We start from the raw sequence: 17674 nt of genomic DNA, 5'->3' as shown, positions 1-17674 counted from the left end.
TTTTCGAATGTGAAGGACAATCAGCAAGCGAGAACTGAAAGTTTTACCAGGAACAATGATAAACAACCAAATAGAGCACCGAGCTATAGTGAAAAAGAACATGACTTTCCCCCTTTATCGCCCCCGGCTGATGATTGCTTCCTACCTGAACATTTCGGCGGTTATAGACCAGCAGGGAGGCAACAACAATATAAAAGAACGTATGCAGAACAAGAGAATTACAGGGGAGGGCCATTTCGCCCTTGGCGCGAAAACAAAAGGACAAAATGGTATTAATTTTAATGTTCATAACAAAGTAGTGAATTTATCAGGTTGTTTTATTAATGAAAATGTGTATACAGTGCTAAATCATGGCTTAAAATTTGTTCCGACAGTTCTTCCGAAAATATATCAGTGTAAAATTGATGTCTTTAAGTTTATACGGAAACTACATTTATGGTACTATTTTAATTGTATTGCAAATGAGAATGTGGAACAGAAAGAGTTTGAAATAAGTAGTTTAGACAGTGGTGAATTTGATGATGATCGGGAATTTACAAATGAATCATTTGTCTCATGTTTTAGTGAATTAAATGCTTATTGCACAATAGATACCTCTAAAATAAGAGGGGATAAGAAGTTTGTACCACCTTTTATACATGAAGGTATTAAGAACTTCTCTACTATGATAAATTTCGAGATTGATGAAATTGTAAATAATGTAAATACTTCTATTGTGAATTTTAATTTAACTAAAAATGAATGGTCTGAGCTAACTAAATTTTCAAAACAAAAAGATTTGATAGTAAAGCCTTCAGACAAAGGCAATAAAATAGTTATTATGCATCACACGCAATATTTTAAAATGTGCATGAATTTGCTAACAGATGCATCAGTATATAGGGCGAGTTCATTAGCGGAATTGACAATGGCTAAAGAAAATTATATGGAACTAATTCATAAAGGTCTTAGATTAGGTTATTGGAATGAAAATGATGTAGAATGTAAGCTAAACATAAGTGATTGTAGTTTTGCACAGTTTTACTGTTTACCGAAGCTACATAAAAACATAAATAACCCTCCGGGTAGACCGATAGTTTCGGCAAGAAATTATTTTTTATATAACCTAGGACTTATTTTACATGAAGTGCTGCTAAAAGAAGCTGTTAAATTGCCATCATATATCAAAGATTCATTTGATTTTTTAAATAAAATTAAAAATGTTGTGTGGTGTGAGGATATGTATTGGCTAACATTAGATGTTAGTAGTTTATATACTAATATTAAAAACATACATGGTTTAGAGGCACTGTTTAAATCAATGGGAGATTATCCATTAACTCATTATGTAATGGAATTGGTAAAATTCTGTCTGGAGAATAATTATTTTAGTTTCTATAATACTATTTATCATCAAATACAGGACACTGCCATGGGTGCAGCTTTTGCACCCATGTATGCCAATATTTTTATGGGTTTGATGGAGCTTAAATGTATTTATACACACTATTTTGTAAATACATATGTTATGTATTATTTTAGGTTCATAGATGATTTGGTTTTTTTGTGCAAAGGAGGCAAATCTGAAATTGATAATTTTATAAAAGATATACAAAATAATAGATTTGACATCCATTTTGATGGAATACAATGTGGAGATAATGTCTCTTTTTTAGATATTAATTTAAAGGGAATTGTAGGAAAACATATATCTACTAGCATACACAGAAAATTTGATTCAGTTAATCAATTCTTGATGGGCACTAGTTGCCATCCTACTCACACTATAGAAGCGATACCATATGGTGAATTCTTAAGAATTTCCAGAATATGCAACAGTGAAGAAGAATTTTCAAATGAAGTTAATAACACGATGGAAATGTTTAAGAATAGGAAATATGATATGCAAGTATTAAAGAGAAGTAGAGATGAAATATTTAATAAGAGATATAATAGTAAGTTTCAAGAAAGAAAGGATAGAGAAAAAAAGCATAATGAAGAAGGTGGAGATATGGATAGTATTTTTATGGTATCTACATACAATATTTGCAGTAATGATATTAAGAATTGTATATCATATTTTTGGCGATTTTTACAGAATTATGAAGAATTAAGTGGGATGACAAAGAAAAAATTAATATTTAGTTACCGTAGAGGGAGAAATATTAAAGACATGACAGTACATACTAAATTTGAACCACCTATTCATCATATAGGTGGAACAATAGTTAGTTTAGGTACAATACCATGTGGAAAGTGTAAAATCTGTTCTCATGTAGAAAATATTTTTCATTATATTAATGGAAAAAGTTATAAATCTACGGGTTCTTTTAGTTGTCTCACTAAACAAGTTATTTATACAATTAAATGTGGTTGCAAAAAATTCTATATAGGACAAACTAAAAGAATGTTTAAAGTAAGAATAATGGAACATCTGAGGGACATTAAGAATAATAAGTTAGAGAGCCCTTTGGCTCAACATTTTGTAAAATTCCATAACTCTGATGTAACTAATTTTAGGGCATCTATACTAGAAGAGGTTTATAGTAAGGGAGCTAGTGAAGAAAAAATAAAGAATTTACTTTTAAGAAAGGAATTAATTTTTATTTTAAAATATCAGACACTTACACCAAAGGGACTAAATGTTGATTGTTGTTGGAAGAGTGTAATATAAACTTGTCTTTTTAAAAGGTAATGGATTTTTAATTGTTTAATGATTATCTAATTATTTAATTAGCTAATGGGTGTGTATATAAATAGGGAACAGTGATGCATTGTAATTTACTCCTTGAAGGCTTTATTGAGCCGAGGCGCTAGAGACTGTACAGCAAATAAAACGTTTTTGGTGAACTGGCTGTTGTCGTATTCTACTCCCTTGGACCATGCCTGCCTGTCTGACGGCGGGGAAAGAATTTTGTCTGGCCTTTTGGGTATAGGCTCTACGGTGTAAGGATCCTTCCATGCCCTAGTAGTGATGAGGTCCACCAAAGGGTCAGCTGGAGGGAAGACCCAGGAAGTAGATGGGCCCACGCCAAAGGCCTCCAGGAATATGGACTCGTCCGCAGAGGGTTTGGGTGCTGACCAACCTCCTCTTTGGCGGAGGATCTCCATAATGTCTCCGAACGAGACATCCTCGGTAAGTGATCTGGGGGAACCCTCTCCTTCATCCAAATCCGTATCGGTGGTAATGGACTCAGGGGAATCCAAGTGCCTCCTCTTACACTTGCGCTTATGAGGTTCCTCTCCAGTGGGACTCTCTGAAGAGGATTCGTAAGCCTCCGGGGGTTCCCTGAGGGGAACAACCTGGGGTTGCTTCGGCACGGACTGTTCCTGAGACAGGGTAATGGGAGCAGAATCCAAAATCAGAGGGGTCTGGGTAGGATCCAAGTAGGTGAGCTGTGGCCTCAACCCCTGGGAGAGAACCCTTTCCACTGCCCCGAATGCCGATGGAGAGCACACCTCCATAGCTCATAAGGATGAGGCTCTCCCCGGATCCGAAGCAGGGATTGGAGCTGACAGCAGGGTAGTCTGGGCACAGAGGATGGGATCCGAAAGAGCAATATCTCGACCTTCGGGTCCGACTCCCCGACCACGGCTCCAAGAGTCTCTTGGATCCGAGATTGGATCCGCAGAACTCAAGGTGACGGCCGGCATCAAGGAAACGAGAACCATCGGCGCCGACCCAACAGCTCCGAAAGGTCTCGGACCCGAGAACCCCGAAGCATCGGGTTGGATTGGGGAAGGAGAAATAGGGTGGAACATAGTTGTAGAAGGACCCTCTCCAATGGGAGGGGGCCCTGGTAAGACCCCCATCTGAATCTGGTTCTGGATGAACCTCCTCATCAGCCTGTCCATATCAAGGTCGGAGACACTCCGAGTCGACCTGGAGGAAGCAACCGACTCGGGTCTGGGCCGGATCTGAGGGGAGTGCCTCGGCTCTGATGGCTCCATCGGCTCCGGTGAGAAACGGGGAGAGCGGAGCCGAGGAGAACGACACCTGGGTGCCTTAGAAGAGGAGCTGGAGAAAGACTCCCTGTCCGGTGATCTTTTTCTGGGCCTGTCCCTCTCTTTGTGGCTCTTCTCCTTCTCTCTTCTGTCCCTACCTCTCTGGGATGAATCTGATGTAGCAGACCTGGTGGGAGGTTGAGTCCCTGCCTGCAGAGTGTCACTGGCTGGGGAGGAAACCGAGGCAGACTCCAGTGCAGAAGCTGGTAGCAGACCTTTAGCCACAAGCTTAGCCTGACAATCCATCAGTGCCCTACGGTTAAAGCCTGAACAAATGTCACAGGATGCAGACAGATGGGCGACCCCTAAACATAGAACACACAGAGTGTGGTCATCGGCTGGTGAGAGCTTATGACCACACTCTGTGCATTTCTTAAAAAGAACCTTAGTAGTGGAGAACAGTAAAAGCCCTAATGGCCCACACACACACACTTAACAAGGGATTGGGCTTAGGCAAGAAACCAGACTACAAAACAGTACTACACACTTTTTTTTTTTTTTTTTTTTTTTTTTTAACTAACATGATGACCAAACGCGAAGAAGGGAGGAAAAAGGAAAAGGTATTCGCACCCAACTACACTAATAAGACCAAAAAACTTACCACATTGCTTAGAGCTCAGAGACCACGATGCTGCGGCAAACGAGATTTGGGGCTAGATAGGAGGAAGTGATGTGATATAGGTAGGGGAGGAGCATGGAGCTCGGAGCTGATGTTTGAAAAGTTTTGCCGGCTCGGATCCGAATACCCATATGTGCAGAAAGAATGAAGTTAACTACTTCAGATCAGATGGTTAATGGTGAGAATTAATTCAGTTCAGTTAGTAGATCTGCCTGGGTTGGTCATATACTTGGGAGAGATCTCAGCTTTGATCAACTGCCTGTAAAAACTCTGAAAATTCATTCTGATTATGAAAGACGATTAGCTAGTGTTTTCTGGACAATATCTATCAGTTCAAGTTGATTTTCAATTCTTTGTGAAAGTTCTGTAATGTATATTTATTTGGAAAGACAAATACTTTAACTTATTTATTTCAAGCAAACGATTTTCTTATTCAACTTCAAATATTTAAAGATGACTGTTTATCAGCTTAAGGATCTATGTATTTCTGCTAGTATCTTCAAATAAAGTGGTGTTAGCCGCCCACTGACAGATAATTGCTAACTGCTGCTATTACATTTTTTTTGCCGTTTTTATTCACACTGTCTGACAACCATCAGACCATCTCTTGCTCTATCAGCCCATTTGTTCCCTTCGCTAGGTCAAAGCTGACCAAGAGGAGGTCGTCATTAAGGCAGCCATTAGGGGTGGTTCAAGTTTTTTCTCCACAGCCCTAATTGTGCACACAAAGCAAGGCACTGGGAAGAAGCATGCAACTGGCTGTGGTGGACATCCCCTCCTTTTCACAAAAGGTGATCCCTCCAAGGAGCCCATGGTATAATGGTTAAGGTGTTTGACTCAGAGACACAACGTACATTTGTCTGATTCTCACCTTTGGGAAGGACATTGGTTAGGCTTATGTATATGCCTATTAAGAAAAATAGCTTAGTAAGTAGCTGTGATTTTAAGTCAGATTGAAAGTACTTCCAATATAGTAAATTAAAACCAAGAAAATATAAAGGTGTTATTGCTCTACGCTAGTAGTCTAAACAGAAAACTCCATTCTCCAGAAGCTCTCTTCACCCTAGGGAATGCTGATGTCTGTGCAGTCAATGAGGCATGGTTTTAAAGCCGTGCAGAGCACATCAACAGTGCAAGGTTATAATGCCTTCCACACATCTAGAACAGCTACTAACTACACAGACAGAGCCTAAAGGTGGAGGTGTTCCTGATTTACATAAAAAATAAATATATCCCAAGGCTGGTCAAACAAGACAATGCGCTGGAGCTTCTCCACGTTCCAATTACCATACGGAAAATCCAATACCACTTCCTTGCATGCTAGAGGTTCCCTGTATGATCCAGGAAATATACAGTGGGTATACTAAAGTGTACACACCTGTTAATATGCCAAAAAAATTAGACCACAATAAATCATTTCAAAACTTTTCCCACCTTTAATGTGACCTATAACCTGTACAATTCAATTGAAAAACAAACAAATCTGTTAGAAGAAAAAATATAAAAAATAAAAAACATACAATATGCTGGTTGCATAAGTGTACACACCCTTAAACTAATACTTTGTTGAGGGTGCACAGCTTTAAACTAATACTTTGCTGAAGCACCTTTTGATTTAAATACAGCATTCAGTCTTCTTAGGAAGGACTCTATCAGCATGGCACATCTTGACTTGGCAATATTTGACCACTCTTCCTTGCAAAAGCGCTCCAAATCTGTCAGATTGCGAGGGCATTTCTTGTGCACAGCTCTCTTCATGCCACCCCACAGATTTTCTATTGGATTTAGGTCTGGCTCTGGCTGGGCCATTCCAAAATAATTTTCTTTTTGTGAAGCCACTCTTTTGTTGATTTGGATGTATGCTTGGGGTTACTGTTGTGTTGAAAGGTGAAATTCCTCTTCATCTTCAGCTGTCTATCAGATACCTGAAGGTTTTGGCCAAAAGTGACTGATATTTGGAACTATTCATAATTCCCTCCACCTTGACTAAAGCCCCAGTACCAGCTGAAGAAAAGCAACCCCAAAGTATGATACTGACACCACCATGCTTCACTGTGGGGATAGTGTTCTTTTGGTGATGCAAAGTGTTGGTTTTGCACCAAATATACCTTTTGGAATTGTGGCCAAAAAGTTGGTCTCATCAGACCATAACACATTTTCCCACATGCTTTTGGGAGACTTGATGTATTGTTTTGCAAATTTTAGCCAGGCCCGGATGTTTTTCTGTGTAAGAAAAAGCTTCCGTCTTGCAACCCTTCCCCATAGTCCAGACATATGGAGAATATGGGAGCTTGTTGTTACATGTAGTACACAACCAGTACTTGCCAGAAATTCCTGCATCTCCTTCAGTGTTGCTGCAGGTCCCTTGGCAGCCTCCCTGACCAGTTTTTGTCTTGTCTTTACATCAATTTTGGAGGGACATCCAGTTCTTTCCAACATCACTGTTGTCCCATATTTTCTCCACTTTTTGATGACTGCCTTCATTGTGTTCCATGGTATATCCAATGCTGTGGACATTTTTTTGTACCCTTCTCCTGACTGATACCTTTCAACAATGAGATTCCTTTGATGCTTTGCAAGCTCTCCGCAAATCATGGCTTTTGCTGCAGCAGGAAACTGAGTAAATGTTAGAAAAACCCTACTAGGACAGCTGAACTTTATTTGGGGTTAATTAAAGTCTCTCTAATTGATGGCAGGTGTGTACCCAAGAAGACTGAATGCTGTAAATTAAATCAAAAGGTGCTTCAAGAAAGCATTAGTTTAAGGGTGTGCACACACAACAAAGTATTAATTTAAGGGTGTGCATACTTATGCAACCAGCATGTTGTAGATTTTTTTATATTTTTCCCCCTAGCAGATTTGTTTCTTTTTCAACTGAATTGCACAGGTTATAGGTCACATTAAAGGTGGGAAGTTTTGAAATGATTTATTGTGGTCTCATTTTTTTATATCACAAAAACCTGGCATTTTAACAGGGGTGTGTACACATTTTGTATACACTGTATACCATGCATTTAAACTTACTGGAAACACTCACCATCCAATCCAATACCATATTCATGAGTGACTAATTACCCTAATAATAACAGGGAATCATATACGAGACCTTACATACAGGCACAGAGAGTCCTGGACTTTGTAAAAACAAATGCTCTGGACCAGACTGTCAATACACCAACAAAGGGTGCAACCATACTGGATCTGGTCTTCACTAATATGGGAGTGTGTTGCACACTCCCTAGTGTAATGTCTCTACTGTTAAGGTTAGACCACAAAATGGTCTCCCTTGCAGTAAAAATAAAACCTGAAACCCCAGCTAACTGGAATATTGCTAACTTCCTACTATTAAGTGATAACCTGGCAAAATGTCAAGCCACATAAAACCTGATAACACTGCTACCTACGCAGAACTGTTCACATAAACCATATACAAGGATGTTAATAGCTACATAGATAGCTGTACCCACCAAGAAGAAGCACAGAACAAACTCAAAAAAACAAGCCACCCTTGTGGAATCACAACATCAATAGGCTGTATAACAGAAGGAAGAAAATCATGGCAAAAATTAGGAGGTGCAGCACACAGCAGGATTAAACTAAATCAACAACTCAGAGGACAAATAAAGTCTACCAAAGCCACATTGTAGGTAAATTTGGCTTCCCAGGCCAAGGACAACCATAATACATTCTTTAGCTATGTCCACAACCTCAAAGGCAATAAACAATTGCACGCAGAGCTCACTGTAAATGGAGCCAACTATACTGTGCCAGAAGATGTAACAAACCTACTGGCAGACAAATTCAGCTTCAACTTTAACCTTCTCTCCCATCAACTTTCCCTCAGGAAATACCATCAAATATAACTCCCCCTGCTATCACTAGGCATCAGGCCTTTAATACTCTCTCTAAGGCCAAAAGCACTGCATCAGTGGGCCCAGACAATATCCCAGGATGCCTTCTAAACGGCACAAAACGTGATCTACTAGGCCCTCTGGAACTGCTATTTAACTGCAGCCTCTATAAACTCTGGAAACTACAGACCCATAAGTGTCACTAGTCTCATATGCAAAACCATGGAAAGAATTATCATGGAATTGATCAAGAATGACACAGAAAACCTCCAGACACTGGACCTAACCCAATTTGGTTTCATCAAAGGCAGATCATGCCTACTGAATCTGGTGGACTTATTTGAGGCCACCAAAGTAATGGATGAAGGCAAAATGGGTCACACTGCCTACCTTGACCTGACCAAGGCATATGACAATACCTCATTCAGGCATTGTTGACAAACATAAGAAGTTAGGTACATACTCTTTTGTAACCCAGTGGATAGCCAGCAGGCTCACTGACAGGACCCAGGAAGTTAGACTTGGGGAGTCCACCTCTACAAAGAGGCCAGTTACAAGTGGAGTCTCTCAAGGATAGTTCCTGGGACTGCTCCTTTTTGGCGTTTACTTCTCTGAAGTCAAGGCCAATATAAATGGCCTGTGGCTGACTAAATTTGCAGATGATTGCAAATTAGGAGCTGTCACTGAATTGACCATCGACACAAATGTCCTCCACAAATGACAGACAAACAACCAGTACCAGAGCCATGGACTAAAACTAAATGCCAAGAAATACATAACAGTATCCTTCAGGAAGTAGTCTACCCCTGGTAAATGTATTGAAAACAGCCCCCTAAGAGTTAACCAAGTAGTCAAAGACTAGGGGACACAAAGACAGTACTCTAGCATTTGACCATCACATGTCTACACTAGTTAGGCAATCATTCTATGTTGTGCAACTTATAAACAAAGGTATGGCATCTAGGTCCAAGGAAGTCATTGTTTCACTGTATTAGTAATTCAATAGACCTATCAATGAGTACAATGTCACCTTTGGTATGCACCTAACCAGGCATATCCAACAACTGGAATGTCCACAGAGGTTCCTCATTAAAAGAATACAGGGCGTAAGTAACATGTCCTATGCAGACCGCGTCAAGTCTCTATTCCTGTATTCTGTGTCTTACAGGCTTTGAGGGAAGATCGATGTCTGGCATATGAAGCATTGTCAGATCCCACTCTGATGGACCTCCTGCACATCCACAAAACAAAGCACCAGAATTACCCATTCTAAAGACTTAAACATTGCCTGTGATGTAAATAGGACTTGGTGAAGAGATAGATAGGTAATCCCACAGACTATCCCTTCTCTGGAACAGGCTACCCACCTGTGTGAAACAGAGTTCCTCCCTAACTCAATTCAAGTGTAACTTGGACAACTGGATGGGGAACAGAAAATTCACCTCTGGTCTGGCACCTATGTCTTTAATGGACTCAGGCAGCCTGTAAATGGTTCATTCTCTATGTCCCTGCTTGTAAATGTTTCACCTCCCAAACCCCAGATTACACTTATTAAGGGACATGAACTTGTCAGAGATTTGGAAAGCATGGCTAGGCTTAAAAAGGCCTATGTGGTTTTTAGCCTAGTAAATACCTATGATCCTAGGAACTTGTAGCACAAGCAATGTTTTCTTTCTGGTCACCATCAGGAATACAGCACCACCCTGTGCGCCTTTGAGTGCATACACCCCCCCCCCCAATCAGAGGTAAGCAGGCCACTTCACCCCACCCCCTCGTTGCCAGGATACGTCAGTGCTGGGGCCACTAAAAAAACCCAATCACCTGGGTTGCAATTAGGGCTCCATTCTTCTGCATCATGGAGCCAGACACCAATTAATTAACAAAAGGATGGCTTATTTTAAAGGTTAAACAGCATGTTGTGCTCTTACTTTGTCAATTTTCACTAAGTGCTGGCAGCAATACCCTAAACTGAAAATAAGGGTGTGTTAGTGCTGGAGACCTACTACTACTTACTCCCCATTCTGAAACGTGTGTGTGTGTGTGTGTTTTTCATAAATATATATATATATATATATATATATATATATATATATATATATATATATATACAAAAGCGTGTGTGTGTGTGTGTGTGTGTGTATACACACACGCAAAAATGTAATCTCAGAGTTATGGCCACTGTAAGTAAGACTGCACTGGAAGGCACTAAGCTCAGTATGAAGTGTGTGAAGGAATGGAGATCCAGAGATTAAAACTCTAATGTGTAGCTATATGTAAAGCTCATTTTGGCAATGACAGGGCATGGCTACTACCCAAAGTACATTTACCATCTATCCTTAAGACCCAATGATCTTTGCACATTAAATGGCATCAGTGACGGCACTCAAACCTTACATTGCTGGTTCCATCACACCTTAAATTTTTTGATGATAGTGGTAAATGACTTGTACTGTAATCTCTGACCATCACAGTGCCATTAGGAGGCTTTCTGTGCGCACACCTTCATATTTTCTTATAAAAAAAAAAAAAACCTTTGTTTACTAATCTTCCACACATGGTTAATCAAACAGCTATGTAGTTTACAGGATTTAACTGACTCATTAGTCAGTGATCCACCACAAATCAAATACTGTAGCTTTGGATTGTCTTCTGTGCTGGCAAAGTCAAAACCCAACTTTAAACAGTAATCATCATACCTTCTAACTTATAGTTTTTATGCCTCTTAGGAACTGACCCTGTCATCATCAAACCTCTGCTCACCCGAGATACTTAACTTGTTCGCCACAAAAACTGCCCCTTCCTGCCTGGCACTATAAACTACTACTGTTAACATGCTTCTGTACAGCAGTGCACCTGTACTAAAGGCACCCAACTGTTTCTCACTTCCTGTTTTCCTAATCATGATTTTGTGACTAAAACCTCTCTTTCCTCCACCTTCCCACCTATGCCCCTTTCCGCTGTTTAGCATTTGTCACAATCTTACAGACAATAATAATTCATAATTTCTGCTACTACAAGCAGATTTATCAACTGCTAAATGTCACATCTCTGCAGTCATTAGAGACAATTCTATTTTAGCACTATACAAAAAAATCAATTATATGAGGTAATTCATACTTCAAAATCTGTATCCATGTTATCCAGTGCAGCACCATAGCAAAACCCATGACCAGCAGCAAGGTGTTATTCTTAACAAAAGGAGTGCAGAAAATCTCCATTACTAGTCAATGATTATGCAGTTTTGCTGTCACTACGGCCCAGGGCCTGCCTCAAAGTCGGTAACTCAATACTAAGCAGTCTCATGCACTAAGGCAATCTCCAAGCAAGAGAGACATACGCAAAATACATGACGTATGCTGTAAAGTTACCACTTCAATTAGAATGTACCTGAGTATTGAAAAATGAGCAAAGTTATTTACATTCCTTTTAAAGAGCATAAACTTCTCCTGTTCTACTCAAAGAAGACTCAAGATGAAAGAAAAGGAGGTTCTCTGAAGTGGAGAGCTATAAGATGGTTAGTGAATAATGGCAAGATCCAACCACTGCACTACTGAAACTACCCTAATATATATGGAACACAAAATAAAAACACGGTCTCAGCCACTTATAAAAAAACCTGCAGAATGTTTGCTAAAAGATGATGCTGCCAATGCTACTGAGACCAGGTGCTACTAACATGAAAGTGCAGCAGCAAATACAGTTCTGAAAGTGGCAACCATGACTATCAAACTGCCACTTTGTAACCTATTGAGTCTCACCTGCCATAACTAAGGTGCTACAGAAAAATAAAAGAGGGCTTTTATAAGCCTGGGCTTATCCCCACATTAAGGGGGTCAAACTGGGAGAAGTGGTCTCATTATCTTGTTCTGTTTTCTGGCTCTAAATAAGTTCCTTAGTACCCTCAGAATGTCACCCACAGGGAGATGATGGAAGAGACTGACATTACCCCTAAATTTAGCTCCAACCATGGTTGCTTGCATTTACCTGATGCAAGACAACACAGGTAAATGACAGGCAGGTGTCTTAGTGTCAGGCAAAGGGCATAAAGCGTGTTAGCATACTCATGACAAAGATTATATAGGGCAGCATCCATGAGAACAAATCTCATCAACACGTAATATACAATATACATGTTCTACATTGTTAACATGCATGCAAGTCCATTTGGTTTGGAAGGAGATGCAGGCGTCTCATCAGCTCTATTTTTGTGAGCTTGTTTTTATCTGGGAACAAAGTAAGGCAAGAGATGACAACTCTCAGGGCCTGAGTTCAAACACCATGCCCATCAAGCAGACTCAAGGGCTTGTTCCAAGATGGCGCTTCAAGACAGCAAGCCAGCTGCAATTTTGATTGTTATACTTGTCCGCTTGTGAGGTAATGTTGGAACTGAAGAACTCAACCCTCCCACCAAGGTGGTTGCCTAGAAGGTCTTCTCTTGCTCCCTTCAGCACCATCAGAGCTGATGGATATCAGCATAATCCCTTGCTATCTGACAGAGAAAACACTTCAACAGAAGAGTCTGTATACAAGGGAAGGTCTTGAAAGAAGGCATCTCTCGACAGTCGCTGGCTTTCAGATTCCTTTGTTTTCTCCCTTCATCCCACATTTGCAAAGGACTGCATAATGAACCATCCTAGAAATGTCCATGCTAGTCACTGTCCTTTGTTAATACTCTGTAAGAGAAAAAGGAGGTCCCTGACTTTTATCACATTCTTGTGTAGCTGGCCAGACTGAAGAGGTGGAGCTTGTGTTGGCCTTTCATACTATAGACTTCTCCCAAGCAGTAAAGGAAGTGCTGGTGCTGGTCCTTTTCAAGTAACTTTCAAAAAACAGGGAGCATGAAGAACAAGTGAGGAAAGGATTTTCAGGTACAACCTCTTTGTCAAGTTAATCATGACTTTGGGATAGTCTATAAGCACATTGGTTGATATTATTCTCAAATATTACAATTACACATGCAAAACTGTGTACTGTACCTTAATACTGATGAAGTTCATTCCACTCTCTCGTGCAACTACTCCGGCTAAAAGGGTCTTCCCTGTTCCAGGTGCTCCATAAAGTAGAACTCCTGATCTATGTCGGATAGGTAGGTTTGCAAATAGTACTGGATACTGGAAATACACAAGTAATATGTTACCAAAAACTGTATGATTTGACAACTTATGTTCAATTTATTCTCTAATGAAGAATTCAAAAATGTTATTTCCTTATCAAACAGTTAGGTCTACATAAGCAGCTCCAGCTTCATCAAGAGTAGGGCTAATGCCTTTAGGGATTAGGCAGCTTGGCATCTTAAACATTCCCAGAATACTAGCCCCTCCCTTTATATCAATAATCCAGATCTGAGGCATGCTACAGTAAGGGAGAGCAGAAAAATGACAAGTAAAACAAAAATCTCTATTTCGTGTCAACAAGATGCCAGGGGGTGGACCATATCATTCACCTTTAACATCATGGCAAGTGCATAACTTTCAGGTAGCACATGAAACATGATAACTACACTTCAAAAACAGGAAAAAGACAAGCATCTGTTAAGCACCTTTCTAACATCAGAAAGGTGCTTAAGCTTTTGTTAAGCATGCCTATGTGCTGTTAAGATACAATCTCATGCTAGGGATTAATAGTGGACAGTGGTGGTCTGCAAAGAACAGTCACAGAAGGTAAATGCCATTAGATGCCTCATCCTGCAGCACTTTAAAGGTTTTGAAAGTCAATAAATAATGTGAGTTCCTACACCCCCCCCCCCAAAACTAACAGTAAAAGCTTCATGCACTACAGAATTACAGCTGGGTCTCACTGATCACAATTCTTAATGTGTGTTCTCAATATGGATTTCAAAATTTATCTTTGAAAGTAGATTTCTTGGCATCCTTGTCTTAAACATGTAAGTTGGCTATGATCAGTGACTCAATCATAGCCATCTTTATCTGGTATGAGAAGGTAAATCCTTATCACCAAGACTGACCCAAGCTTTTCTTACTTGGTAGTCACAACCAGAATCAAGCAGAGCATTCATAATCAATTTTTTTAAACTCATTAAAAAAGATATGGCTGTGTAGCCAAGCATACTTCCTTACAACCACCAATGTCACTGAATTTCTAGACACAGTATTGGCCCCGTGCAAGGCGCACCTTAAAGTATGTTTAAACACTTGAGAAACATTGGAAATTATGTCCTTCACATCATCTTTCTGCTCAGTAGGTAACACTGCAGCAAACCTGTCTAAACTATGCACATGCCTCAACAAAAACCTCCACATAAAACACTGGCCGTTAAACACTTTAAAAAGCTACCATGTTGGACTATGCTAGCCTCTTTCCCCTGACATTCTAGCCACTTGCTTAGTTTATCTTGAGGGACTGAGTATTGATGAAGGAGTAGTCTTTTTATTGGCAAAGGTTGCTGGGAACACAGAAGCAGGGTCCACAGACAAGGAGCTCGGAGGCCAGGCATTTCTGAGCACACCCGAATTTCATAAAAACATTTTTAGGTAGAGGCTCAGTCAGCAGAGCTGAATTGCAAGCTTTCTTAAAACATCCTCCAACACTGGCAGCACAGTGACATGGCGGACAGTGTTGTTGCCTCGCAGCAAGAGGTTTCCCAGGTCGATTCTTGGCTGGGGTACCATCTGTACAGAGTCTGCATGTCCTCTCTGTGTTTGCTTGGGTTTCCTCCGGGTGCTCCAGTTTCCTTCCACACTCCAAAGGCATACAGTAGGTGGACTGCAAACTCTAAATTGGCCATAGGTGTGTGTGTGTGTGTGTGTGTGTGTGGTGTAGAAGAACTACTGCAGCAGGGCTAGTCACCTGGCAGTGTAAATCTTGCCTCTAGATGATTGTCAGTGTTGAAGTAACACCCCAACCCCATGTGCAAAAATGGGAAAAAGGGGTTGCGGATGGATGGATGGAACCTCCAACAATGGGATCAGTGGAGAGAAGGCAGCCACATCCAGGGCTTTATCATGTATCGTGCTGATCATGAGGGCAGCTGATGATTGCTCACAACTGAACATATCCCTAAATCTAGCCAGCATTTGAACTCCAGATCCCCTTTAACATCTGGATTCTACGGGTGGTTGAACGGGGCTGGGAGCTCCAGCATTACTCATAACCCAACTCTGCAAAAATAATTAATGGCCTGAGTAATGGATTTAGCCATAGCCACCAGCTCAGGTGAAAACACAGTTGGAGACTGTTGTCCTGTAATGTGGTCTCTTTTTTCATGCACTGCATTAGTGGGAGAATCTTGGGGAGGGGGGGAACTGTATTAAAACTGGCCACAGATTCTGTATCCCTGACTTCCCCTGCACCTAAAGATTTTTTTTGTACCTGAACAAGGCAAATATACAGCCCCAGAGAACGTGTCTGAGTCTTGTGTCACAAACAGTTGTGGTACTTCCACCACACAAGGGGATCTGGAGGCAAAAGAAGGCAAGTGGTCTAATAGCTTTCTTAAGGCTACTGCAGAGTCAAATCTGTAGGCTGAGGGATATTCCTTGATTTGGTGGTGGACGGGAATCGTATCAGAGTCCATCAAGGGAAGGACAAAAAAAAAAACAAACTAGCCAGAGTAATACCAAATAATGGCCACATTTCAGCCAGTGTTGTTGTTGTTGTGTCTTTCGGCTTTTCCCGGTTAGGGGTCGCCACAGTGGGCCTATGGTCCGCTAATGATTGGCAATTGATTTTTACGTGCTGAGTTGCTGGCCCTAACGCACAACCTTCAACGAAGGTACGCCCATCCACGCATGTCTCCACAGTAGACGCTCTAACTGAGAATCGAACGGGACAATGTCTTGCTGTGAGGCGACAACGCTACCGCAGCACCACCACCGCGGATTCACATTTTCAGCCAATAAAAAAAAAAAAAAATCAACATATTCACTATTCTCCAAGTAAATAGCAATTTGAAGTCTATTTCTGCAGGGGTACTATTCTACGCATTGCATTGAATAAAATGACAGACGTTTTAGCAACATAGTTCAAAGCACAAAATTCATGCACAAAAGTACTCCAATTGTTTGTTAAAAAAAAGGTAAGTTTTAGTCCAAATGAATAGACACAACCTAAACAGTATTAGACAAGGAATAAAGCATAAACTTATGAAAAATTCCTATCAGAAATGTTTAACGTATTTAATGGCATCAAAATCATGTTTTAAATGAAAAAAAGTAGTTTAAAATGCTGTAATCCTGTTCAATGCAATATAAGCAAGTTTTTCTGTCAAAACGTACAAATGAAGCTTTGAATAAACAGAAAAAAAATCAGGTCCGATTAACTTGCGGCTTTGGAAGCATGGGGTTATGAGCGGAACTGTAGTAAAATGGCCTTAGTATAGAAACTCATCTAAACATTCACAAATTGCCATAATAATTTAAATGTTAAAAATCCCCAGAAACTGACAATCAGGTTATATAATAAAAAAAAATAATCCTTACATGAAGTCAAAGCAAAAACCCATGCATATACAAAATGTATTATCAGAAAAACATTCAAGAACCAGAATACACTGTTCAAGCTCGGACAGAAAAAGCAGAGGGAGGAAATAAAATCCCAAAGGGGTTGTTATCTGAATTCAGCAACTGAAGAAATCCAGAGTAAGGAGCAGTCTTCCAAGAGATCCTTCTCTTACTGTGGTACTAGAAAACTGGGAGAGTCCTGTCTGTGGTTTTGTAAGGAGGTCCCTGTTCTGCCAAGGGATTGTTCTATCATGCACACAGACCGGAAGTGAGAAGGACTCTGAGTTTTAACAGACTGTCAGAGACTGGAAGCAAGGCACTACTACTTGAATGCCATTAAGGCAGTGTTTTGGATGAACATCTTACCACAACAGTATGCCAAGTATATAAAAGCCAACCAGCTTCCAAAGCTTCAGAGCACTTTCCACGTGCCCAATCCATTAGTCAGCTCGAGCCCAGCTGACTAAAAAGACACGTTTAAGCACCAAGCCCTTCAGAACTTTGCTGCTATCAAAAACAGCACTCCTCTGCGGGAGGATCAACAGTCGGCTTGTGCTGTTCCTTTGCTGGGAAGACAAGTTCCCTTTGGGAAAAATCTTCCACGTTAAAAAATGTTTATTTTATTGCACTTTCCTGTTTAAGAAAGTTATTCTTATGCTAGGAATTTGTGTTTTAACAGACTGCCACGATACTCAACCATACTTTTAAATGGGAACACACTTTTTTCCTGACATTTTAAAGGTTGTTTAAAGTAATCGGAA

At 40.4% G+C, this 17674-nt stretch overlaps 1 protein-coding gene across 1 annotated transcript in view; it reads right to left on the bottom strand.

Moving 5' to 3' along the window:
• Positions 1 to 17674, bottom strand: part of PEX1 (peroxisomal biogenesis factor 1) — a 1694243-nt gene that overhangs the window by 711731 nt on the left and 964838 nt on the right. Inside the window, exon 16 of the mRNA XM_044067676.1 lies at positions 13431 to 13565. Coding sequence (XP_043923611.1) covers positions 13431 to 13565 — 135 coding nt within the window. The remainder of the gene's footprint in view (positions 1 to 13430; positions 13566 to 17674) is intronic.

This window comes from Protopterus annectens, chromosome 3.part1, assembly GCF_019279795.1.
Source record: "Protopterus annectens isolate FY-2018-M chromosome 3.part1, PAN1.0, whole genome shotgun sequence".
NCBI classification, from domain to species: domain Eukaryota; kingdom Metazoa; phylum Chordata; order Ceratodontiformes; family Protopteridae; genus Protopterus; species Protopterus annectens.
Note: the sequence above shows the minus strand (reverse complement) of the source record. Positions and strands in the feature narration are given on the sequence as shown.